General features: G+C 44.8%; 1 protein-coding gene across 1 annotated transcript; it reads right to left on the minus strand.

The window, feature by feature from the left end:
* Nucleotides 1-532: 532 nt before the first annotated feature.
* Narf (nuclear prelamin A recognition factor) lies at nt 533-27,497 on the minus strand. The gene is made up of 11 exons (XM_048429325.3): nt 27,322-27,497; nt 26,118-26,198; nt 15,254-15,397; nt 12,869-13,001; nt 11,080-11,214; nt 10,766-10,884; nt 8,976-9,105; nt 6,812-6,875; nt 5,337-5,474; nt 4,790-4,947; nt 533-2,450 (listed from the first exon to the last, which is right to left on the minus strand). Exons 1-11 carry the CDS (start codon nt 27,346-27,348, stop codon nt 2,209-2,211), a joined length of 1,371 nt encoding a protein of 456 aa, XP_048285282.2. The 5' UTR covers nt 27,349-27,497; the 3' UTR covers nt 533-2,208.
* Nucleotides 27,498-27,720: the final 223 nt, after the last annotated feature.

Genomic DNA, 27,720 nt, shown 5'->3' on the forward strand with positions numbered 1-27,720 from the left:
TTTGGGTTTTTTTCAAGACAGGGTTTCTCTGTGTAGCCCTGGCTGTCCTGGAACTTGCTCTTTAGACCAGACTGGCCTTGAACTTGAGATTCACCTGCCTTTGCCTTTCAAGTGCTGGGGTTACAGGCATGTGTGCCACCAGCCTGCTCATGCTTCCATTATGATGGAGGAACGGAAAGGCATTTGCGGTTTTGAAAAGCTCACAGGGCCACAACCTAACATCAGCAAAACAGAAGCCACACATCTCGTGTCTTAGACCTAGCCTCAGCTGCTGTCACGGATAGCACCATGAGGTTTTCAGGAAGTCAATCCCTTCCCACATTGACGTTCAGTGCTCTGAGCTGGCTGGGCATCCTCCTGGCCTATCAGGAAGTGACTCAGGAACAAGGTAACATCACTCAGGCTGGGGCATATTGCAGGCTGTAGTCCAGGATAGGTGCGACAGCTTCTGGGCCCTTCAACGCTATACTCAGACCCTGCTGCACTGTTTATTCCATAATCAGTTACTTTGGGGGATAGACACCAAGGCATATAGACTGAAGGCAAAAGATTATAATTTACAACAGTGATTCTCAACATTCCTAAGGCTGCAACCCTTTAATACAGTTCCTCACGTTGTCCTGATGCCCAACCATAAAATTATTTCCACAGCTAATTCATAACTGTAATATTGCTACAGTTATGAATCATAATACACATATATGATATGCAGGATATCTGATATGCAACCCCTGTTGGGGAGTTGAGAGCCACAAGTTGAGAACTATTGTTTACAACATACTCAGTTATGTTCCTAGACAGGCTCACAGGAGTCACAAACCAAACCAAAGCCGACAGCACTGAGGAGTCAAGGCAACCACATACATGAGCAAAATCCCAACTGCCCGTGGGTTTCTTCAGGCATTACCTCCTGGATGAACTCTAGCACGTGTCAAGTGATTGTGCAGAAGTAGCCACTGGGCTGCTACTTCTCCGTGTGGATACACTGTTTCCCCTTTCTATCGGCAGTAGTGAGGGCTAAAGGGATGGTGCCACAGAACAGTGGGGCTTTGTGGACCTGAGCCCCACAAAGCCAGGCCCTTGTGTATGAGAACCTACATAAAAAGTCCTGTTTATGCCAAAGGGCTCTGGGGGAGAGTTTGGAAGATGCTAGACATTAGAACGCTGTTTGACCCGTTCAAGGGTCCATGGAGCCTCAGCTCCATCTTCCTGCCCCATGAGGGTAATCGATGAGCTGGACCTCCCTTAGAACCCCAAAGTTTAAGTAGGCTACCCTCTTAATTCTCTACTCATTTATTTTAAAATAACTCAAATCAGGTCCTCATATATGTTAAACAAGTGTTCCACTCAGCGGATATCTGTCGTTCTCATCAGCCTTTCCCCTGCTATGAAGTGAATCTACCTCAAAGCTGGTGCTGACAGGCACGGTGCCTGTGGAAGTCAGAGGATAACTTACGGTAGGTGGTCTCTCCTTCCACCACATGGGGTCCAGGGATCAAACTAAGATTGTCAAACTAAGGTTGTTACCAATAAGCCATCTTGCTGGCCCTAGAATTCAAAATTATTTTCAAAAATGTGTACAAGTAAAAGAGCCAACCTGGGTAGGACGACTGGGCCTGTGTAGAAACCATAGTTATCCACCATAGAGCAGCCTGGCCCTTCCATTTCGGCAGCAATACTCTGAAGTTCATGGATCACAACTCCAGGGGCTTAAGTCTTTAAGAACACATTTTGAGCTGGGTGGTGGTGGAACAGACCTTTAATCCTAGCACTTGGAGCCGCCTTTAATCCTAACACTTGAGAGGCAGAGGCGGGTAGATCTCTGTGAGTTTGAGGCCAGCTTGGTCTACAGAGTAAGTCTTAGGACAGCCAGAGCAACACAGAGAAATCCTTTCTTGAAAAACAAAAACAAACAAAAAAATGAATACATTTTGGATTCTTTAAAAAACAAAACAAAACAAACAAACAAACAAAACCCCTGAAAGACAGGGGTGTGTCCCTGGCCTCATCTTTGGGGTCTTTCTCACAATCTTGGGCTAAAAGGATACTCAGAGAGGAAAAATGCTTTTTCCATGTGAAAATATTCCACTCCCTCACACACTACAAAGGTAGCACCACGTGAAGCTGCACGCTGCGGAGTGATCCGTTGTTCGTGAAACATCCACTGCTCTCCACTCAGTGCTGCCCCCTCCTGCCCTCCCGGCTCTGTCACCACTTGATATCCAAGCTGTCTGTGCGGGGCTCCAAGCTCTGGTATGTGGTGTGCAGCACCTCCTGGACTTTGGGGGACTCGGTACCCTCCAGCCACTCCTGGTACAACTCCTGCACATGTGCACTGCTCTCTGGGGGCCGCACAGGGATGCCGGAGTAGATTCCTTCCATTTGCTGCAGCAGTTCACGGTCTGTGTGGCCGTCCTCTGTCTGGGCTTGGCCTCTGCCATTTAAGCATCCTGAAAGATACACAGAGGTGGACCTCGTCTTCCCTGTGGGACAGCTGGTTACAATGGAGCTTCACATCAAGGGGCACAGTTGGAAGCAGAAGCATGAAACAGGCAGTACCATGTGACTTGAGCGTGTTTCTGGGGCTCGCAGCATTCTCTGAGGTTATCATGGAGCATGCCCAGGAAGAGAGTCCTGGGTATTCTTTAGTCTTACCATATACATTACCTATAAACAGGTTTTACCTAAAAGCCTTTAGAAGTGGCAGCTTTCTGCTGTCTGGATTCCTGGCTTCTGAAAATTACCCGAAGAGCATAGAATGGCTAAAAAGCTATGAGCACAACTGCTTGCACACAGTGCTGTCAGTGTGCAGGCCCCACAAGGCTGCCTTGGGGCTGAGCGAGCTATGAGTTCTCCATGAGCATCCCAGCCATATAGTGTAAATCAGTGTGTGTCTCCTATTGTCAGTACCACCCACTCTTAGAACTGCAGATCATACACACACAGACACACACATACTCACACACGCCCCAAAATGTATTAAAGACATGGGGATAGGAATATCTTGGTGGCAGAGTGTGTGTCTAGAAGGCTCAAGTTCCTAGCTTCCACTCCCAGCATCAAGCTTTTATTTAAACAAGCCAGAAGATAGGCTGGGGATATATAGCTCAGTGGAAGGCTATAAGGAAGCCCTTGCTTACCATATACATGTACAATACCTGGGTTCAGACTCCAGCACTGGGGGAAAAGGAAAAGAAGGAACAAATTCCACTGATCGGCCACTTGGCAGCTGGACTTTGATGTCCACTTTTTCACAGGCTGCACCCACTTTGTCTCCTTCACAGGCCTATGCTGTTTCCCCCAGAAAGCAAGAGGGGCCCTCCCAGAGGCTCCATCCCCTAGCCATCTTGTTTCTACTGTAGCACAGGGGTACAACACAGCATCCACTTGCTGGCACCCCAGGAAAAGTATATGCTCCCTGCTCTCATCCCCTCTTAGATGCTAGCCACTAGCAGCTTCCCTCCTCTGGAAGATCCCTTAGGACATGATGGACTAGAAATATATAGGCCTCTCCTTTATCTCACTCCTTATGAACCCTTTCCAGGATAGGTCCCCAGATTGTTCCTTGGGGAGCAGAGGAGAGGGTGCCTGAACTGGCCTTGTCCCATAGCCACACTGATGAATATCTTGCATATCACCATAGAACCTTCATCTGGTGATGGATGGAGATATAAACAGAGACCCACATTGGAGCACTGGACTTAGCTCCCAAGGTCCAAATGAGGAGCAGGAGAAAGAACATGAGTAAGGAAGTCAGGACCACGAGAAGTGCATCCACCCACTGAGATGGTGGGACTGATCTAATGGGAGCTCACCAAGGCCAGCTGGACTGGGAGTGATGGAGCATGTGGTCAAACTGGACACTCTGAATGTGGCTGGCAATGAAGGCTGACTGAGAAGCCAAGGACAATGGCACTGGGTTTTGATTCTACTGCATGGACAGACTTTGTGGGAGCCTGGTTTGTTTGGATGCTCACCTTTATAGACCTGGATGGAGTGGGGAGGACCTTGGACTTCCCACGGGGCAGGGAACCCTGACTGCTCTTAGGACTAAAAAGGGAGGGGGAAGTGGGAAGGGGGAAGGAAAAGGAAGGTGGGGAGGAGGAGGAAATTTTTAATAAATAAATAAATAAATAATGAACCCTTTCTCGTCTCTGACAATACACCTTGCCTAGCTCCCCTGGGCCTTTCTGAGAACTCTGATGTTCCTACTTGAGTACCTTTCATCACCCCAAACTCAGGACGACCTAGACACTCCTGGTCTTGAGACTGCTCCGTCACACCCAGGGGCGTAGAGAGACTACTTAAGATCAGAGGCTCCACTCATTCTCCAGTACCTACACCTCTATCAGCGAGAGATTCTAGGCACTACATCCTCTCCCAGCTCTGGCCTGCTCTCATTGTCTCTCCACCTAGACGGGAACTTTCTTCAGCTGCCCGGGGTCTTTACACCTGGTTGGTTAATTTTCCTTTGCAGCAAGGGGAACTCTTAGAGCGAAAGCAGCATCTGTCTTTTCCTGCTGCTGCTTTGCACACGGTCAGCTCCTACCAGTGGGTCCTACGTACCAGCTCCACATTAGCAACCTTGGATGCTGGTTTCCATTGGTACCGTGGGGCTCCCATATGGCGCTTACAAGGGAATGTCTAAGGATACAGATGTCCAGCTCTCACATTACAGTTGAGGGAAGGGAATCTTCATGGCTGAGGATGGCACGCCACACATGAGAAAGCAACCTGCCCTGCACGGTTACTGTGGACAGGCTGTTAATGGGCCTTCTGCACCCCTTACCTCTGGGACATGCGAGGACCTCCACAAAGTGATAAGGGAATTTGCCCTTCTTGAGCTTCAGGATCATGTTCTGGATATTGCGAAAGCCATACGCTGCAGCAAAACGCAGTAAGACCTCCCCGTTCTTCTCAAGGGTGACCTCATGGAAGTCTTTGTTTCTGTAATTCAAAAAATGGATTTTAATGGTCATTGACCTAAAGATCATTCTGTTTGTTTGAAGTACAGTCTTACTATGTAGACCAGGCTAACCTTGAACTCACAATTTTTCCTCAGTCTCCCCAATGCGAGGTTTACCATATCTACCCATTTTTCAATTTAAGTTTTGAATGTCACCAAGATAATTTCAATGGGAAGACACACAAAAGGCCCTTCTATTGTAAGCAGTGCTGGCTTTCCTGTGGAGCAGCCACAGGTAGAGCAGCCGTGTATACCACGTACATCAGACACACCACACACACTGCATATAGGCCACATGTATCACACCTCAGCTCTAGCTGGCTGTCAGCACCCCTCCTGGGCACACAGCTGGAGATGTGCCGGCTCAAACCTTAGTGCACGGTAGGTGATCTCCTCCACGTGCTCGCCAAACAACTCTCTGGCTGCATGTCTGAAGACGTGGGCCAGATGCCCATCTGAGCTCACTCCATCGTGACGCCGTACTGCCACCTCCTTCATGTCTCCAAACCTCAAACAGATAAGACAAAACCGTCATTGGTGCTGATGAACAGGCAGCAAGTACGTACTGGCTAGGGTTGTGTGTCAACTTGACACAAGAGTCATTAGAGAGGAAAGAGCATCAGCTGAAGAAATGCCTCCATGAGATGCAGCTGTAAGGCATTTTCTCAATTAGTGATCAATGGGGGATGGGTCCAGTCCATGGTGGGCGGTGCTATCTCTGGGCTGGAGGTCCAGGGTTCAATAAGAAAGCAGGCTGAGCAAGCCAGGGGAAGCAAGCCAGTGAGCAACACCCCTCTGTAGCTTCTGCATCAGCTCCTGCACTGTTTGAGTTCCTGTCCTGACTTCCTCCAGTGCTGAGCTGCAATGTGGACGTGTAAGTCAAATAAGCCCTTTTCTTCCCAACTTGCTTTTTGGTCATGGTGTTTCATCACAGCAATAGAAACCTTGACTAAGACCAAGTACCAACCCAGTTTTTATAGAAACAGGATCCAGGGAAACAGTTAAAGATTAGTCCTTTGCAGGTATTTAAACTTCGGGGAGCCACCATGTGGGTGCTGAGAAACAAACCTGGATTCTCTGAAAAAGCAGTAAACACTCTAAACCCGCTGAGTCCTCTCCAGCCCCCCCAGAGCACATATCCTGAATGAGGTCTAATGACCAACGTGAATTGTCATTTCACACCTACCCAAGACTGCAGTGGGGCTGTGTCACTGGGGCTCACTCACTTGCTTCTCTGTGTAGCCACATATGCATTCAGGGCAGGCTAGTGGTGTGGCAAACGGACATCTGAGGGTGACTTAAGCATGTGCCTGATAGTACCCAGGCCGGAATGAGGACCCTTAGCCACCCTGGGTTGTCAAGTAAGCTCTGGCAGCACGTAATTCTACAAACATCCGTGTTACCTCCCATAAAAGGGGCACAAATGTAGCACCCAGACCATCAGCTGTGCAATTGGTCTTTGCAGTGTACTCTGTGTGGGACCCAAGGATGCAGTAAAAGCCAAAGTACTAGCTGGGCATCAGGGTCACCATGGGAAACAGAAACCCAAAAGCTGTGTTACTGGTGCAAAGGGACCAGAAGAAGCCACAGTGTTAGATGTGTGCCTCTTCTCCACATAGCTTCTACGCTTGCCTTTCTTCCTGAAGGATACTGTAAGCCCTCAAGTCCCCTGGCAGTACTAGAGAATATAGTGTCCCAGTCCAGGTTCCTGCCTGAATCCATTGCAAGGCCAGGTTGGTAAAACTGCAGGAACCTGACTCAGTACTCACATGATCTGATTAGGGCAGCCCCCGGGTCTGCAAAGTTCACTAGAGGCCCCTCCCTATTTACAAAGATACCACTTACAAAGTATCCACAGCAGTGTCCTTCACAGAGAGGTCACTTTGCTCCATTATCTGAGCAATTTCACCTGGAGAAAAACAAGAGGCATGAGTCCCTGAAAGGAGGACAGGTGGTCCAGAGCTCTGGGCCAGGCTTTGCTTCTCCTAGAAAAATTCTGCGTTAGAAAGCTAGGACCCCTCCTTGCTGTATAATCCATTTCATATATCGGGAGCCCCTTGCCAGGAAAAGGTAATGCTGACATCAGAAAAGCACTAAAGAGATGTGAAAACAGAATCCCCTTTTGAACCCTGATCTGAGGTAATGCTGTAGCTGCTTCATACTGAATCAAAGTGAAGCCGGTGTATGCTCCACACTGTACTGGAGGTTGTGACACAGGACACTGCACATGGAAAGCTGCTTGTTACCAGAAAAGTATACTTTGTATACCACCTTCTTTCTATATACAAGTTCCCAAGAAAACCCCCTGGGAGAGTCCCCTAGACATCAGTAAGACACTAGGTGCCATGAGACATCACTATCACACAGCACAAGTTGAGTTCTCAATATGGTTCTCGAGAGAAACTGGACCTCTGCTCAGGAAGTCAGACCAGCACCATTGAACCCTCCCTGTCCCACCTTGGTCAAAGCTAGAATCCCAGGACAGGACAGGGAGGAAGAAAGCTCCTGATCTTCAAGGTCATCCGTGGTCTAAACACCTTCAAGGATCAGCTTTCAGAGTCTGATTCAAGTAGATGAGCCTGGATCCTAACAAGCTCCCACAAGCTTTCTTGACCTTCTTTCTTCTGAAAAGTTCCCAGGACACCCGTGGTTAATTTTCATCCCCAACTAAATCTGCCGTAGTCTCCATCTGAAGCAGTGGTTCTCAACTTTCTAACGCTATCCCCTTTAATAAAGTTCCTCACGTTGCGGTGACCCCCACCCACAAAATTACTTTCCTTGCTACTTGACAACTATAATTTTTCTACAGTTATGAATCATACTGTAAATATCTGGTATGCAGGATATCTGATATGTAATCCCTGTGGGGTCGCAACCCACAGGTTGAGAACCACTGCTCTAAAGCACAACATGTGAAAAGAGCTGCCAGCAGGGCCACTAAAAGCAACATTCTCTACAGTACATAGGAATCTTCTACTTTTTTCAGTGTAAATTAGTTTCTTTGCATGTGGGAAAGTGTGGAAGGTCTCCGCAGGTTTTACAGCAGGCAGAGAAGCATCCACAAAGAGACAAGGATGAAACTCTATTCAGCCTGGTATTGGTGCTGGGCCAAGACTTTGAGAGTCTGACCACCAGTTCACTTATTTTACCCATATTTAAGCACAGCACAATTTTGGGGGAAAAAGTTTTCTGATAACAATTAAGTTGGCTCTGTGATGATAAGAAAGCTTAAGACAGCTTTACATTGACACTCTTTAGAAACACATATGGCTTCGTCCCTAAGATAGTCTCTTGTTGACTCAGAAGCAATGCTCAAGATAAGGGTCTAGGGGGCTGGGCAGTGGTGGTCCACGCCTTTAATCCCAGCACTTGGGAGGAAGAGACAGGCGGATCTCTATGAGTTCGAGGCCAGCCTGGTCTACATGGTGAGTTCCTGGACAGGCTCTAAGGAGAATGAATGACTGATGTAGACATAATGCCCATGGGAGTCAGGATTTGGTCTGGCCCTAAAATAACATAGAAGTCACTGTGGCTGTACAAAAGACATCATTCATAAGGATGGGATTTATGGCCCAGAAACAATGCTCAAGATATATGTGGAAAGGGTCTGGAATAAGTAAAACCTAAATTCTGGGTGATATGGGCAAAGCCTGGCTCGACAGACAGGTTGTAAACTACATTCACTCCCAGAATTACAGGAGGGCAAGTTAAACATCTCTTTCCTTTGAAGGATGCTTGCGTGTTTAACCTTCCTGGCCTCCCCAGTGATGTCTGTGTGCACAAGCGCTTGTTGCCTCTACAGGAAAACATGTTGATGGCTATGATGTAAGAACTTATCAGTTGTTCTCCCAGAGACCTGACTTGTCCGGAAGAAGACTGAGGGGAGGCAGGATGCAGGATCCTCCTCTTCACTGTAGGCCGCTGAACTCAATTATCAGTGCCACCAGGCAGCTTGGCCAGCCGGAGTGGCCTGTCAGAGGCATGCTCACTTTCTGAGTCCGGCTCTCACCTGATGTCAGCACACAGTCAGTGCCCCTGGCACCATTCAGAGTGGTGGAAAGTCCTTCCCGAAGAGCTTCCAGCTTCTTATCATAGCATGGAGCCACGACAACATGGAAAATTTTCTCTGGAGACAGATTCTGTGGAGGAGAGCACTCAGAGCTTCAGGGGAGCAAGGATGACAGCTAGAGCAGGGGGAGTCCCAAACGCTGCTCCCCCCCTACCCCGTGTACGGCACTACCCCGCGAGCTCTGCACAGGTAAGAGCAGGTTGTACCCGAAGACTTTCTGCTGTTGTTCAAGGAACAACAACTAGGCCAACCCCTCTCCTGAGACAGATCAAGAGCCAGGCACCCAATGACTTTTACATTGACACCAGAATACAAAAGCCCTACTCAGGGTAGGGGCAGAGTTCAAGAGGAGCTATACCTTGATCTTAGCCTTCCGGGGAGTTAGGCCAGAGCTCTAGGTTCAGCTGTCTCACTAGCACCTGCACCTGTAATCAGATCTGTAACTTTGGGTTCCACTCAGAGAGCACAGGGCTGGGAGCCCTGAGAAGACTTAGAAATGCTAGACCTCTCAAAGCAGGTATAAAAGGGCAAGGGGGAGCTGGAGAGATGGCTCAGAGGTTCAAAGCACTGGCTGCTCTTCCAGAGGTCCTGAGTTCAATTCCCAGCAACCACATGGCAGCTCACAACCATCTATAATGAGATCTGGTGCCCTCTTCTGGCATGCAGGCATACATGCAGACAGAACATTTTATATATAAATATATATAAATAAATAAATCTTTAAAAAAAAAAAGAAGGCAAGGGAAATGGGAAATGTAGACCATTCCACAGCCAATTTTCTCTCCCTTTGACTCAATACACATATTGGGGGGTTGGGGGATATAATTTGCCAACTGTGATGATTATAAATAAAGAAACATTTCCTGTGGCTAAAATGAGGTTGTCAGATGGATATGGTCTTTAGGCTGGCTTCAGTGTTTAGAAGATCCCTCCCCTTGCTGTCTTTCCTAGTTACTGTGGTGCTTAAACAGTTGGTTAACAAGAAGGAAGAAAGGAAGGGTGTGATTTATCTCAGGTTGCCCAAAGTCTTGGAACCCAAGATGGGGATGGGCTGAGGCAAGGGACATGAAGGCTCCCTAGACTAGGATTCATCTATCATGTGACAGATAGTGTTAAGACCATGGGACCAGGGACTGGAGAGATGGCTCAGTGGTTAAGAGACCAACTGCTCTTCCAGAGAACCTGGGTTCAATTCCAAGCACCCACATAGTAGCTCACAACTAGATGTACCTTCAGTTCCAGGGGATCTAATGGCATCTTTTGACCTCTGTAGGCAGCAGGCATGTAAGTGGTGCACAGACATACATACACACAGTCAAAACACCCACACACATAAAATAAAAAGTAAAATTAAAAATAAAAAAAATTTCAGGTGTGTTAGCACATTTCTTTAATTCCAGCACTCAGGAGGCAGAGGCTGCATATCTCGCTGAGTCTGATGTCAACCTGATCCACACAGTGAGAACACCCAGGATTATACTGAGAGTCCCTGTCTCAAAAAAACAAAAATAAAACCAAAAACAAAACCAAAAGGCAGGCTAAGGGGGGCATCTGTAGCTTGGAGCAAAATTCCAGGATAGACGTGAGGCTTAGCATTCTGAAGCACCCAGAACAGACACAATCGGACAGTGTCTCCACAGGGAGGTCCACGGAGTGTACAGTGTTTTCCCTCAGGCTTTACCCACCCTGAGTCTTCTCTCTGCTGCTGTTCTCTGGAGAGGCTGGCTTACCTGCTTTCTAGCAAAGTAATCCTTCACCAAGGAGCCCATGACCTGCTGGGGAGACTTGGCAGTGCAGAGATGTGGGATGACTGGGGGACCCAATACCCGCTCAGCATATCTGACCCAACCTTGAGAGAGAAAGAGAAACAGAAAGATGGAGAAAAAGAACACATGCAGTCAGATCCCTCTGCTTCCTCCTCTACACCGTCCCTGGTCACAGGGTGCCCTGCTGAGTGCGATGGGCCTGCCCACTTCTAGCCAAAGCCAGGACCACATTTATTGCTACAGTTCTGGTGAAATGGTACCAGCAGGCTTGTGCTCACCAGGACAGGCAGAGGTCAACATGGGCAGTTCACGCTGCTCCTCACTGTGTCGGTGGTACCGGTGTACAAATTCCTTCTGAGTCTCCAGGATGCTGAAATCTGCCGCAATTGTGGTGTCAAATACATAGTGCACCCCTGCAGGAAAGAGGGACATGGACATTTCTCTCAGACCAAGTGTGGATCCAGATCACATCTGACTTCTAAGCACTCTCTGTCTTTCATTTTATATTAAAACAGGTCTTACTATGCAGCCCTAGCTGGTCCAGATCTCATTAAGTTATGTAGACTAGGCTAGTCTTGAACTTGTGATGATCTGTCTGATTCTCAAGTGCTATGATTAAAAGCATGGACCATAACAGTTGGCTTTTGGGTGTTAATTTTGACAAGGTCTCTCTATGTAGCCTAGGGTGGCGATGAAGTTGGAATCTTCCTACCTCAGGCTTCTGTATGCTAGCATTATAGGTAGACACAACCATCCCCAACTTTTGAGCACCCTAATTCTTCCTCAACTTTGCCTTCTCCTGTTTCAGACACAAGCACAGATCACAGATTTGACGGCACACCACAGTTAGTCTTGGTACTTTTCTTACAAGAGTGGCCTGGTTCAGACTGGGCATTTTACTTGTTTGAAACAAAATCTTGCTATATGGTCCTGGCCAGCCTGGGACTCACTATGGTCACCAGGCCCGTCTGAACTCATGGATGATCTCCTGCTTTAGCTTCTTATGTGCTACTTATAGACATGTTACAACGTCTTCCTGATTCTCAATTTTGTGTATGGTATTGAGGAACAATGAATTTACACCAGTACTCTCCTGTATTGGACAGAACCCTTACTTGCCATTTTGCTGGCCCTCCACCTTACTTTTTGAGAAAGCTCTCTCACAGAACCTGAAGTTTGCTATTTTGGCTAGACTGGTTAGCAAGGGAGCCCCTGAAATCCACCCATCTCCGCTCTTCCGATGCTGGAGTTACCGGAGTCGGCTGACACACCTAGCTCTTTTTTTCCTTTTTTTTTTTTTTAAATCAGACAGGGTCTCACAGTACATCTATGGATGGTCTAGTACTCACCCTGTAGACCAGGCTGCCCTTGAACTCACAGAGATCTGCCCGCCTCGCCTCCTGAGTGCTGGATTAAAGATATGCTCACTACTGAAGCAAATCACCACCTTTCATTCCTCATATAAAGAACACATGTCTGGGGCTAGAGATGTAGGTAAGGGCTATAGCTTACCTAGCTAGAAAAAGGTTGTTAGGAAAATGGACATTAGTCGTTGCAGAAATAATTATCAAATACTCATTCTGTGAGCTAGAGGCAAGTACAGGAGCCTCCTAGTAATCACTGTCCACACTGTCAGCAGGGGTTCACATCTTACCATAGACCAGTCAACCTCACTGTAACAAAACATCTGTCTGCACACAGCAGAGGGCATGTGACACCCACCTACCACTGGCAGGAAGCTGGACTCACGACACAAGGAATGGGGTTTTGACATTCCAGGAGTTTCTCCAAAGTTTTTCTATCCTGTGCCCTTGAAAATTAAACTTGAAAACAAAAAGGGCCCTTCATGAATTTAAAGTATATATCAATAGTATTATTTAAAAAAAAAAAAGTAACTGGCCAGGCAGTGGTGGCACATACCTTTAATCCCAGCACTTGGGAGGCAGAGATAGGCAGATACCTGTGAGTTTGAGGCCAGCCTGGTCTACAGAGTGAGTTCCAGGACAGCCAGGGCTACATGGAAAGAATCTGTCTCAAAAATAAAAAAATAAAAAGTGACTGACTCACCAAGACTTTTCAGGAAGCCACAGAGTCTTCTGGATGCATCGGTGACACTGAGGTTGAATTTAGCAGCAAAATAAGGCAGGGACTGAGGACAAACAGACACAACCAGCACTCTGTGCTTGGAGGTGTCACATTTCTAGAAGGGAAAACAATAATGTCACATGTATCAACTGCATCAGGAGCGAAGTCAGACACCTTGATGGGAAATTCATAGTAAATGGAAGTTTTGTTTGTTTTGTTTTATTTTTGAGACAGAGTTTTCCTTTGTGTAGGCCTGGCGGTCCTGGAGCTCACTCTGTAGACCAGGCTGGCCTCGAACTCAGAGACTGACCTGCCTTTGCCTCCAAAGGCATGCACCACCACAGCCCAGCAAAACATAAAAGTTTTAAAATACATTTTTTAAGAAAAAATAAAAGAAAATATGTAGGCCATAGAGCAAGTTCTAGGACAGCCAGGACTACACAGAGAAGAAAAATCCTGTCTTGAAAAACAAACAAGCAAACAAGAACAATGCGTAGGGTCTTGGTGTGGTGGTGAGCGGTTGACCGTCACCTTATCACTCAGGAGATGGAGGCAGGATCACCTGCACATCTCTTGTATGCCTAGGCTTCCGGTGTTGTCTATGAGGCTCCAGACGGAGCTCATTATCTGGGTGAAATGCAGGATGACAGGGACATCTACAATAAATTCCTAACAAAATCCAATTTAGAAGTAAACTTAGAAGCATTTCCACTAATATCCATAGGAAGGTTTTAACCAGTACTGCTTATCACCACTGTTACTTTGTACCAGTTTAAAAGTTCCAGCCAATATCCAAAAACAAGATGTACAAAGCTTCTGTCATGGTAGCACAAGCCCACAATCCAGGCACTGTAGAGGCTGAGACAGAAGAATAGAAATTTTGGGACTAGTCTGATATACATTAGACACTGTCACACAACACAAAAACATAAGGATTACAAAATTGAATTTTTTTATTTCATAGACTTATAAAACTAAAATACTTTGGCAAATCAGTCATAGACTAAGTTTATAAAATACCAAAAACAAAATTGATATGTTAACCATAGAGTTTTGTAACACACCTACAAAAATCAACATTGTGGAACATAACAGTAGAATGTAGTATGTTCTACAAAGCCTCAGTGGACCCCATCACCATCAGGAACAAGTTGCAGATGAAAAGAATCAAGGTCCAGTGACAAACACTGATGGGGCCAGATCCTCAGACACATGGTTGGCAGGCACCTAGATATTTTTCTTTATCTGATATCTCTCTCTCTCTCTCTCTCTCTCTCTCTCTCTCTCTCTCTGTGTGTGTGTGTGTGTGTGTGTGTGTGTGTGTGTGTGTGTGTGTGTGTATGTGTGTCTGTCTGTCTGTCTGTCTCTGTCTCTCTGGTCTATCTGTCTTGGCTAGTTTTATGCTAACTTGACACAAGCTATAGAGTTATCTGAAAGGAGGGAAACTCAACTGAGAAAATGTCTCCATAAGATCCAGCAGCAGATGGGCTGGAGAGATGGCTCAGCAGTTAAGAACTCTGGGTTAAGAGCACTGGCTTGAGTTCAATTCCCAGCAACCACATAGTGGCTCACAACCATCTGTAATGGGAACTGGTGCCCTCTTCTGGTCTGCAGGCAGACATGCAGGCAAAACACTTTTTTGAAAGAAAGAAGAAAGAAAGAAAGAAAGAAAGGAAGAAAGAAAGAAAGAAAGAAAGAAAGAAAGAAAGAAAGAAAGAGAGAGAGAAAGAAAGGAGGGAGGGAGGGAGGGAGGAAGGAGGGAAGGAAGAACTCAATCCAGCTGCAGGGCATTTTAATTAGAGATTGATGAAGGAGGGCCTATTTTTGAGTGGTGCCTTCCCAGGCTGGTGGTCCTGGGTTCTATGAGAAAGCAGGCTAAGTAAGCCATGATGAGCAAGCCAGTAAGTAGCACTCTCCCATGGTTTCTGCATAGACTCCTGCCTCCATGTTCCTGCCCTGTTTGAGTTCCTAACCTGGCTTCCCCTTCAATGATTCACTAAGATGTGGAAGAGTGAGTCAAACAAATCCTTTCTTTTCAAATCTGTTTTTGGTCATGGTGTTTCAGCACAGTAATAATAACCCTAACTTGGAATCTATCTATCTATCTATCTATCTATCTATCTATCTATCTATCTATCTATCTATCTATCTATCATCTGTCATCTATCTATGTATGTTGAGGATTGAACCTAGTACAAGTGTTCTACCACTGAGCTATTCATCCATTCAATCACTTGTTAAGTTGCCCAGGGTGGTCTTGAGCTCACTTTGTAGCCTCAGGAGACTTTGAACTTGCAGTTCTCCTGCCTCAGTTTCCCAGCAGTTGGAATTACAGGCCTGCACCATCAGTTCCAGCTGACACCATACCTTATTAAGATTCAAGACATGGAAGAATTCCTTGGCACTCTGCTGGGAAAGCTGGACTCCTTCCTCCACAGTCACACAGCTGTCACATGCCAGGCAGTCACTCAGAAATATCTTAGCATCTGCCAACTTATGGAATTCTCCCTTCTAGGAAAGAAAATGGTGTTAATATTGTTTCTTTTTCTTTCTTTCTTTTCTTTTGTTTTTGTTTGTTTATTTGTTTTGTTATTTAGATTTTTGGGGTTTTTTTTTTTTTGGTTTTTCAAGACAGGGTTCCTCTGTGTAGCCTAGAATTCTAGAGTTTGATCTGTAGACCAGGCTGGCCTCAGACTTAGAGATCCACCAGTTTGTTTTTATGTTTTGTTTTGTTTTATTTATTTTTTTGGTAGCACTGTTTCTCTAGGGAGTTTAACTGCATAAGCACAATAAAGAAAAAACTCTACACTTAACATGGAGACAAAGTCATGCCTGAATGCCTGAAGTGTCAGGCAGAGCTACTGAGCAATGGTCACTGTTCCGAAAGCTCACGGCAGTGGAGGCACATGTCATGGCACAAGGCCCCTGATGGCACTTAGCAGATGACCAAGGGTGAACCAGATCCAGTGTTATCATGTGGAAAGATGATGCTCCTGTTTGCTGCAAACTGGCCTGATGGCCATCTTCTCCTCCTTCCACCCTTCCTCTCCAGTGCCTGTGAACAAGCCTCAGGTTTCCCCCGCCTAGCTCTTCCAGCTCCACACTGCTGAGCAGAATTTCCATACAGTCATGAGTGGCTTGAGGTTTCCACCTATGTGCAACACAGACCTCAGCTCCCAGCTCCGAACTGCTGGTGCCCATTTCTGCCCCACTCCCATCTCAGGAAAGGGGTACTGAATACCTGGATGCTGGGACTCTAGGACCTTGGTGCCTTTAACCCCATTTTGTTTTTGCCCCTGTGCCCCATCCTTGTCCTTTTTAGTCCCCAGAGAAATCCACTAAAGCACGAGCCGCATTCCTGCTGCTCAAAGCCTCTGACAGCACTCTCTCGGAACAGGGACCACAGCACAGCTCTTGCCTGCCCTGCCCTGCCCTGCCCAAGGGCTCACGTTCAGCCACGCTGGTTTCGTTCATGAATTTTTCCACAGGAAATATCCCAAAAGAGCTCTCACTCACCCCTTGGCCCTAACAGAGCTGGCATCCTGATGTTTATTGTCAGTGCCCACTACCACAGTGTCAACTTGCTTGTCCCCCCTGCTAATGACCTCACAGAGGCTGGCAACTTAAGTTCCTTATGTCCAGCACCTCTAGAAGGCGCTGAGGTGCTAGAGAATAAAATAAGCCGGGAGATGGCGGCACGTGCCTTTAATCTCAGAACTCCCGAGGCAGAGAAAAGATCACTGAGCTCAAGGCCAGCATAGAATAGACCAAGTTCCAAGCCATAGGGATGCATAGTGAGATGCTGTCTCAAAGAGAAAAATAAGCAAATAGAAGCTGGAGATGGCTCAGCAGTTAAGAGCACTGCTTGCTCTCCCAGAAGACCCAGGTTTGATTCTCATCATCCAAATAGTGGTTAACTGCTGTCTGTAATTCCAGTTCCAGGGGACTCAAACACCCTCTTCTGATCTCAATGGGCACCAGGCATTTATGTGGTGCAGACATCTGTCTGATGCTCCATCCTACCTTGAATTCTCACCTTAAGGGCTCAGTCTACCAACTCTTCCCCAAGAATGTCCACACTACATTGCTCAGGTGCTGGTTAGACGGTGTTCAGACTTATCTCATTCTCACCAAAACCCTGAGAGGGAAGAAAGCCAACTCCCACAACACTGATAAGAAACAGGGCCTCAAAAGATTGTGGGTTTATTTCATGTTGTTTGGAGATGGAATTTTGCTGTACAGTCTAGGCAAGCCTCAAACTCATGACACTGACAACCTGCCTCTACTTCTCAGGTGTGTGCTCGCATCCGATGGGATTGGATTTCTTTCCAAATCATGAAACAGAGCGTAGGCACGAGGGAGCAGTCCTGGAGTCTAAAGCACTGGCCCAAACTGACCCAGAACTCCAGGGGCCACTGTTGTCCCCCAAAGGCTCAGTCTCAAAAGCACAGCAATGGCACACTGGAGAGCAAGAGCTACGCCCAACAGATTAAACAGAACATCAGAGCTACTAACTCTAAGGGGGAAAACCCGCTACCTACCTCTCCCATGTTATTAATTCTCCGCTTATATAAAAAAGCTGTTTTTGTACACTGACTGACTGCTTGCCTAATAGTGGGGAGGGGGGAGCTAGAGCCACGGCACATGTGGTGGTATAGAGGTAGAAAGACAACTTGTAAATGTTCTTTCATGTCATCTATGTGTTCACATGTCACACATAGGTCCTGGGAATCACACTGAGATCCTGAGGCTTGGTGGCAAGTGTCTTTTGCCAGCTGAGATATCTAAACAGTTCTAAAATCAATTTGTCTCTTTGAGATTGAGCTCAGGTGCTGTGGGAGTTCCTTCAGCTCCTTCAGCCAATCGCCGCTGAGTTACCAGCCCATTGGGGCGTGGTCTCTCCCTTTAAAAAAAGCAGCGGCTGTCCTCCACTCTCCTTTTGTCTTCCGGCTCCATTTCCGGCCCCTGGACTCCTTTCCTGTTCGCGCGGAGGGGCTGTTGTCTGGGACGGTAATCTGTAAGTTTTTTCCCCTTTGAATAAATAACCATTCTATTAATCATAATTCCAAACTGGTGTGGGATTGTCTGTGACTTACGCCTTCATCTGGCGCCCCACGTTTGGTTGTAGAACCCCCCCTTCCCCCCCACTCAACTGCTTGCTACCAGCTCGGCTAGTCACGAGACCTCCCTCAGCTGCGGCCTGTGCCCTGTGTGTGGAGCCAGCAGTTCAGTTAAACCCCACGCCTCCCAAGCTCCACAGGCTCGGGACAGTCTCTGCCTGCCTGGTTTGCTCTTTTCTGAGTTGTTTTTAAATTTCCCTTGTAAGTGCGGTGCTTTAGTGGCGTGAATCAGAACGACTCGGTCACGTGGAGGCATACGCGGCTTCCGGGTTGCTCTTTTCTACCCCTGGATTCTGGGTTTCTGGTTCCGTGTATGGAATTGATTTAATTAAACTTTCTTTCTTGAGCAACTTATATTTCCTAGTTTTTAACAAATACTAAGGCAGACACTGAAACAGGACCTGTTTAAGTCACCTTTGCAGTGGTTCTAGTCGCAACTTGGCAACAGCGCCGCCAACTAGACAAGAGGTAATATGGCAGTTTTTGTTTCCAACGCCAATTTTACTGTTTTCTTTATTAATACAATGGATTATGTCATGCAAGGTTTATATGACTATGGGAATATATTAATTTACTTGTTGCTAGGTTTCAGTTTTCTTTTCAATATTTTATCATTAAGAAAGATACGATTTTTACGGACTAATATTGAACAACTAGTTGAAAGGATTAAAATTATTGAAAATCAGGGGTTATCTGAACAAGTGGATACTATGATAGACAAAATTGACTCCATGTCCAAGGGTACTAGGAAGTTACCTGAAAGGGTACAGGCTGTTGAATTTGACGTTCAGATGTTACCACAAAGTTTTGATAAGGTAACAGATAGAATGAACCTCCAGAATGGGAACCAAAAAACTGATACCTTAGTGAAATTATTAGAAACACGGGTAGGTCAGGAGATTCAGGATTTAAGGGATACAATGATAAAAAGATTAGAAATGATTGAAGAAACTATTGGAGCTGGTGAACAGAGTAAGAAGGCACAAGGACAGGATACAATGCCACCACCAGCTGTTAGAACTGGCTTACCCAGGGTCCTAACAACATACCCTGTAATTTATTCTGACAAAGGGTTAACTTCCAAAGGCTCAAAGGGAGTTAAAGAAGCTAGATGGACACCAATAGCAATGAATGATTTAAAAGAAATTAAGCAAGCTGTCGTTAACTTTGGCTTGCACTCTGCATTTGTTAAGGAAATGGTAAGGACTTGGGCTTCTAATGTCAGAGCTACCCCCCATGATTTCTCTCAGCTAGTGTCTGCAGTTTTAGATGATGGGCCTTCCTTGATGTTTGGAATTTATTTCAGAGAAGAATCCAAACATATGGAACAGCAAGGAAGAGCAAAAGGTGTGGAGGTTTCCCAAGATCAAATTCTTGGTGTAGGAGCATATGCTGATCCACAGGTCCAAGCTCTTTATGATGAAGAAGTGCTGTCCTTATGTCACAAAGCAGCCTTGAATGCTTTGAATAGAATACAAGATCCAGCAAAAAGGGTCGAATCATATACCAGGGTTAGGCAGGGACAGAGAGAACCCTTTACTGACTTTGTGCAAAGATTAATTAAGGCTCTGGACATAGGGGTAACAGACCCAGAAGCTAGACGAATACTTCTTGAATCTCTAGCTTTTGAAAATGCAAATACTGAATGTAAAAAGATAATTGGGCCTTTAAGATCTAGATCAGCACCAATGGAAGAATGGATACAGCATACAATGAATGTTGAGATGTTTAGCTATAACGATGAATCCTGGGTAGGAGAAGCGATTTCCAAAGCTATGAGGAGACATCAAACTACCAGGTGTTTTAATTGTGGTAAATTAGGACATCTGAAAAGGGATTGCAGGCAAAGAAATCCTAGGAATAATATCTCCTCTGGGAATGACAAAAGTAGGAGATCTCAGCCTTCAGGTATATGCAGAAGATGCGGTAAAGGCCGACATTGGTCCAACGAATGCAGGTCAACAACAGACAGACAAGGCAACCCGATACCATCGGGAAACTCCTTGAGGGGCCTCTCGCAGGCCCCCAAGCCAAAAGTGGCCCAGTCATTCCCAGTTACAGTCGAAAATGTGTCTCACCAAGAAAATTAAAAACTCCAATGTCTGCCATAAAAAGTAATACTGGTCTAAATGATGAATTACATGTGGAGAATGAGTCAAAAAATTCAGGAGGACAGAGTAAACGTATATTTTGGCAAACGTATATTAACGATCAAAGACCAAAGCTAAGAGTCTGTATAAATGGCATTTTTATTGAAGGCTTATTAGACACAGGTGCGGATGTAAGTATAATTACTCCAGAATCCTGGCATCCGAATTGGCCTCTTCATGAGGTAGATGTTCAATTCCTGGGAATTGGAACCCTATCTCGTGTAAAACAAAGCACAAGATGGGTGGAATGCATAGGGCCTGAAGGGCAAATAGGAAGATTAAGGCCATATATAGCAAATATTGCAATAAATTTATGGGGCCGTGACCTGCTACAGCAATGGAATACCCAGATTAACATTCCTGTAGTTCCAGGAACTCACAATTCTGGGAAGGATATAATGAGGTATTATGGAAAAAGGTCACCAGCCATTCAGGCTGTACAAGAACACACAGCCAATAGCAAACCTTTAGAGGTACCAACAGCCCTACCTTTAAAATGGCTAACTGAGAAGCCAATATGGATCAAGCAGTGGCCTCTAGCTGAAGATAAGTTACAGGCTTTGGAACAGCTGGTACAAGAGCAACTAGATGCTAACCATATTGAAGAATCAACCAGCCCTTGGAATTCTCCTGTGTTTGTTGTAAAAAAGAAATCTGGTAAATGGAGAATGGTGACAGATCTAAGAGCTGTCAACAAGGTAATTCAGCCTATGGGTCCGCTACAATCTGGAATTCCTTTGCCTTCTCTATTACCAAGAGGATGGCCTCTTATAGTTATTGATTTGAAAGATTGTTTTTTCACTATACCTTTGCAAAAAAAGGATAGAGAAAAATTTGCCTTCACAGTGCCTACTTATAATAATTCTCAGCCTACTAGGAGATATCAATGGACTGTCCTCCCACAGGGGATGCTCAATAGTCCCACATTGTGTCAATATTTTGTTAATAAGCCACTGGAAATAATTCGTAAGCAATTTCCCAAGTCCATAATTTATCATTACATGGATGACATTTTATTATCTGATTCAAATAAAGATATTTTGGAAAGTATGTTTGAAGAAGTAAAGAAAGTTTTGCCTAGGTGGGGATTACAAATTGCCCCTGAAAAGATTCAAAGAGGAGATTCTATTAATTACCTAGGCTACAGAATAGGGTTAGAGAAAATTCGAACACAAAAGGCACAAATTAGGAGAGACCGGTTACGGACTCTTAATGACTTCCAAAGATTGTTAGGAGATATTTCCAGTCTACGACCAGCTGTTGGGATAACACCTGATCTAATAGTTCATTTAAACAAAACCTTAGATGGTGATAAGGATTTGAATAGTCCCAGAAAATTGACAGTTGAAGCAGAAAAGGAACTGACAATGATTGAGGAAAAATTACAGGAGGCACATGTGGATAGGGTCAACCCGAATCTTAGTTCCATCCTAGTCATACTGCCTTCCAGAATTTCTCCTACAGGGATTTTAATGCAGAGGGAAGATATTATTTTAGAGTGGATATTTATACCTCATAAACCAAGTAAAAAATTAAAAACTTATGTAGAAAAGGTTTCAGAATTAATTATAAAAGGTAAACTGAGACTTCGTCAACTAGCAGGTATAGACCCAGCAGAAATTATAGTGCCTTTTACTACTGAGGAAATAAGAAAGTTATGGGAAGATAATGAACCATGGCAAAGAGCTTGTGCTAATTTTTTGGGAGAAATTAGCAGCAACTATCCCAAAAGTGATAGACTTAACCTCATAAAGAGAACTTCTTGGATTCTTCCTAGAATTGTACGTGATGCTCCAATAACTGGAGCTCGGACATTTTATACCGATGCAAATAAATCAGGGAAAGCAGGTTATAAATCAGAAGAATTGAGTAAGGTGGAACAAAGCCCTTATAATTCTGTCCAGAAGGCAGAATTATATGCCATTCTTATGGTGCTAAGGGATTTTAAAGAACCTCTTAATATAGTTACAGATTCACAATATGCAGAAAGAGTTATCTTGCATATTGAAACCGCTGAATTCATACCAGATGACACAGAGTTGACTTCATTGTTTATCGAGGTACAGGACATAATTAGGAATAGGCTTTGTCCAATGTACATAACACACATCCGGTCCCATACCGGTCTGCCTGGGCCTCTAGCACAAGGTAACGCTGAAATTGACCAATTATTGATTGGAAGCGTTCTGCAGGCCTCAGAATTTCATAAAAAACATCATGTCAATAGTAAAGGCTTAAAGAAAGAGTTTTCCATTACATGGCAACAAGCTAAGGACATTATAAAGAGATGTCCTACTTGTTCTTTCTATAATCAAACACCATTGCCTGCAGGGAGTAACCCAAAGGGTACTCAAAGGAATGAAATCTGGCAGATGGATGTGTTCCACTTTATGGAATTTGGTAAATTAAAATATGTACACCACACCATAGACACGTATTCAGGTTTTCAATGGGCAACTGCCCTGAGCTCAGAAAAGGCTGATTCGGTAATCACACATTTATTGGAAGTTATGGCCATCATGGGTATACCTGCACAAATAAAGACAGACAATGGTCCAGCATATGTATCTAAGAAAATGAAACGCTTCTTTGCTTATTATAATATAAAACACGTTACAGGTATACCAAATAATCCTACAGGTCAGGCAGTTATAGAAAGATCAAATCGTACTATAAAGGATATGCTAAACAAACAGAAAGGGATGAAAGATACCCCCAGAAATAGATTGCATAATGCTTTATTAACCTTGAATTTTCTTAATGCTAATGAGAAAGGAACAACAGCAGCAGAGAGGCATTGGATAATGGAAAAAACTTCTGAACTAAACCAACCTGTTTATTTCAAAGACGTGCTGACCTCTCAATGGAAGCCAGGAGATGTGCTACGTTGGGGAAGGGGTTTTGCTCTTGTTTCCACAGGAGAAGAAAAGTTGTGGATACCATCAAAATTAATAAAGGTTCGATTTGAAGAGGAGAAACCTCTTGGAAAGGAGAAATGACAGCATCTACAATGATGATAACCATACAGGTGGTAAGAAAAGCATATAGAATGGGGGCAGGGTTCTGTTCTTATCTCCACAGGAAAACACTGATCTTTGAAAAGTTCAAGGGACCCTGGATATTTGAATACTGACAGATGGAAAATAACGGCCCAATAGGGACTATCAAGAAAACTGAATAGGTTCTGTAAGTACCATATACTAAATCATATTTCTAAATTTATAGAGCTGGTTTTAGAGTTGGACTCTGGCTCAGTCCCTCTCTAATTCCAAGCCTGTTGTTTAAAGAAAAACCCAGAGTTTCTGGAGTTTCTGTCTCATGTCAAGAGCCATGATATGGGACAGAAAGAAATATGAGTTTAGAAAACATCTTTACTTTTCTTCATATCTATCATACCTTCATTAAATATATCTATCATGTCTCTCATTGAATATAGGTATTCATGTATATGTCTATATAATTAATGTTTAAGTTTTCCACAATGAACAATGAGTTTTTCCTACAGTGACATTTGAAGTTTCCAGGAAGAAGATGGGGCCCCATAACAACAACTCCACCTGGTTGATATGACGTCATGATACTGATAGCGCTACTACAAGACCTGTTTTGGGTACCAGCTGCACAAGACGGTTCCAACGTGCTGAAATGGTGCACATCTTGTACAACATTCTGGCCAGACCTCCACAAAATACTCAGAGACTATTTGCAATTTTAAAAGACATTGATCTTGAAATTTAACCATCATTTTACTTTCACAGGATCCCCCAGAAAGAACGTCGCCCCCATGACAGCTGGAAGTAATTCTAGAGAACGACGTCCCCTCTCCCAATAAAGTTTGTCCTTGGGTTTAGGGACATCATTTAGGGGTTGGTTATAATTAGTATACGGTTGAGGGTTGGGGGAGGAATTTTATAAGCACAGGAATCTTAAAAAAAAAAAAAAAAAAAAAAAAAAAAAAAAAAAAAGGAGGGATAATTGGATTATGGGATAAATAGATTTGTACTTGTGAGTTATTGCTTTTAGACAAACATATTGGTATCGATTCTTATATATTGATACAAAGTTAAATTATGTTGACTATTTTATGCATGCATGCTTCATGCTTCTACTTCTGTTTAAAACATTTTTATGTATTTGTATATATATATTGTATTGATATATGTATATTTACCATATTGCATTGTAGACTTCTACCTCTGATTAAGATACTTATATATTGTTTATGTATTGATATATATTTACCATATTGCAATGTATACTTGCACATTGTTTATATTTGGAGGTCTCATTGTCCTCATTTATTGCACACTTGTTTATTATCTCAGTCTTTAAGTTAGATAGATATTGAGAATTATATAGATCAACAGTCATCTAAGTTTGTCATTTATAATTAGACTAATCAGGTTCTTTAGATATATAGAGATTATATTCAGTATAGATAGATAATCTTCAACCTCTTCAAAGAGCTGTAGAAAATGGCCTTTAATCTAATTCAGAGTTCTATGGTAGGGAGACACAATCACTCCTGGCAACACTGATCTATGCCCGAGAGAATGTTGAGCACCAAAGACACTCCACCTGGAGCCTTTCTTCTTGGCAGAACTGGCCTTTGGGTAAAGAAATGCTCATACCTCAACTACTGACAGAGTTACAGAATATCCGTAAATGGATAAAACAAGACTGTCATATCCTGCCAAGACAGGGTAAGATAGTTTTGAAGTTTCTTGCCTTTGAAAATGGTATGTCAGTTACATCAGGCCTTAGCCAAAGTTGGTTGCTTCAACGCTGCAAATGTGACTTTGGGTGTTTGTCCAGGTAGCCAGTTGTCTCTGCGATTTGGTACATGTTCTGGAAGTTGTTTGATTGCACTTCCTAATTACTCAGATAACATTATTTCCCTTCTCAGATCTTCGATGGGATTGAAGATTATATAAATGTAGTTACTTTCCTTTCATGACTTGGCCAAGTTATTTGTTATACAAGACTTAAGCTAGTTAGAATAGGATATTTGTATTTATTGTATATAATTTCGTAGGTTTGTACTTATTGTATATAATTGCGTAGTAGGCTTAGAACTCTCTTACTTAAACAAAAGGGGGAGATGCTGTGGGAGTTCCTTCAGCTCCTTCAGCCAATCGCCGCTGAGTTACCAGCCCATTGGGGCGTGGTCTCTCCCTTTAAAAAAAGCAGCGGCTGTCCTCCACTCTCCTTTTGTCTTCCGGCTCCATTTCCGGCCCCTGGACTCCTTTCCTGTTCGCGCGGAGGGGCTGTTGTCTGGGACGGTAATCTGTAAGTTTTTTCCCCTTTGAATAAATAACCATTCTATTAATCATAATTCCAAACTGGTGTGGGATTGTCTGTGACTTACGCCTTCACTCAGGGCCTCAGGCTAGCTAGCCAACCAGTCTGTTGACTTCAATCCTTATCTCTCAGTTATTGTTTTAGAGACAAGGTTTCATTGTATAGCTTAGACCGGACTCAAACTGGGACTCCACTGGTATGCCACCATGCCTGACTAGTCCTAATACTTTCTAAGAGAACAGTGACCGTAACTTTCTCTGTGAATCCAGAACATGGCAGGACACATGCAGAGGCAAATGCCCCCAGAGCATGAAGTAAGTAGGTATAAAACCCAGCTCAGACTGTGGTGTGTAATAAGTACAAAACAAGCATCGCCGTGGTGAACTCGAGAAACAGCCACCTAAACAGCAAGCTTAAAGTCTTTTCACATGTTACAGAATCTAAATCCCTTCTACTTCACAGAACACAGGTTTCAACAGTGCAGCAGGGTGTCCCTCTCTCTCACGGCGTACCTGACCTGGTGTTTGACTCAAGACTGGCCTATACACGGCCCTTGCCACTTCTTACTTCAATCTTTCTTAGAGCGTGAAGTGCAAGGTGATATGAACTCCTAACAGGAGAAGACACATTAGGCAGACACAAACTCAAATGTTTACTTGCCTCTTCATTCTCCTGGACTGGACTTGATGCATCAGTGGACACATTCTCCTGGTCATCAGTTTTTGATTTTTTACTACATTCCTTTAAAAAAAAAAAAAAAAAGAGGGGACGGAGAAGAACAAGGAAACGTTAGAAAGGGAACTTTCTTCTTCTATTTTCTTTATCTTAGCTTTTGTTGAGATCAGGCCTCTCTAAATAGCCCTGGCAGGCACTATGTAGACCAGGCTGACCTCAAGCTCAGAGAGATCCTCCTGTCTCTGCCTCCTGAGTGCTAGAATTAAAGTGTGTGCTACCATACCAGGTTTTTAAAAAATGAGATAGGCTCTTGATAAATTGCACTGTCTAACTTTTAGTTTGTGATCTCCTGTCTCAATCTCTCAAGCACTAGGATCACAGGTGTTTACCACCAAGCTCAGCCAAGAACAACCTAGCATGATTCTCTCCATTATCAAAACACAAAACATATCCTGAATAGTTAGTGTTACGTCTAGAAACCCTTTCTACAGAAATAAAATCATCCATATTTAAAGATGGATACACATAAACCCACACCTCCATCTGCATTGCTTTTAGTAACTAAGAACAGAAGTGATATAACCGGAACGGCTACCAGAACACTTAAATGTGGCTATCACACGAGAATACAAGTGATTCCCTGAAAGACGTTTAATTACCACTTATGGTGAGAAGTAAAAAAAGAACAACTTATGGGGTGTTTGGATATGATACAATCCCTGTCAAAAAAGAAAAAGAAAAAAAGGTTCCTGCACATGCATCACATGGCTATCCCATGTGGAACCAAGTGTGGCGGCTGTCAGTCATTTCAATCACCCAGCGGAGCAGGACAGGAGGGCCTGCCCTTAATTCCTTCTCCGCTTGTTTTCATTGATACTGTAAGTATGCTGGTTTGTTGTCCTTGTATTAATGTAAGAGTCAAGACATTTCCGATCACTGCATTAAGCCTTGACTTCCACAACAGCGTGTCAGGACTGAGATGGAGCACCGACCCCACAGCGAGTCCGGCGGTGCAGCCGCCCGCAGTGGCCGGCAGCCAGCTCGCCGCCCGGTCCGTCCCCGGCAGACAGGTGACGGCTACCAGAGACTGACATGCTAGAAGGGAAGGTGCACGCGGCCGAGCCCGACTCGCGGCACTATCTGCGCGGTCTTGGCTTTCGTCCCCGGTCCCACCAGACGCCGCACCCACCTTCCATGTGCAGTGCTCACACTTCATCTGGAGCGGGACTGGCGGGAGGCCGACACCCCTCAGCTAAGCCGAACGAGGAAGACTGGAACACCGCCGCCTGCCGCTGGTTAGCGACCCAAGACCCTTTGTTGTCTTCATCCGCGGAGGCCACGCCCCCAGGACGGTGGAGGACCAATGAGAGAGTCGAAGCAAGATGAGCCACGCCCCTGGACCAATGAGACGAGCGCGAGGCTGGTATGGCACACCCACGCCTCCTCTTCCGCCTAGGCCAATGAGAGGGCCGGGAAGTGGCAGGTCCCTCCTCAGAGCCAATCAGAAAATGGGGGAGGAGCTTGTCCTTCCGGCTGGAAGTTGACAGGCCGGGTTAAGGTCCGCGGGTGAGAGGGGCCACGGTAGGCG

The sequence above is a fragment of the Myodes glareolus genome, chromosome 9 (assembly GCF_982192425.1).
Source record: "Myodes glareolus chromosome 9, mMyoGla1.1, whole genome shotgun sequence".
Lineage (NCBI taxonomy): Eukaryota > Metazoa > Chordata > Mammalia > Rodentia > Cricetidae > Myodes > Myodes glareolus.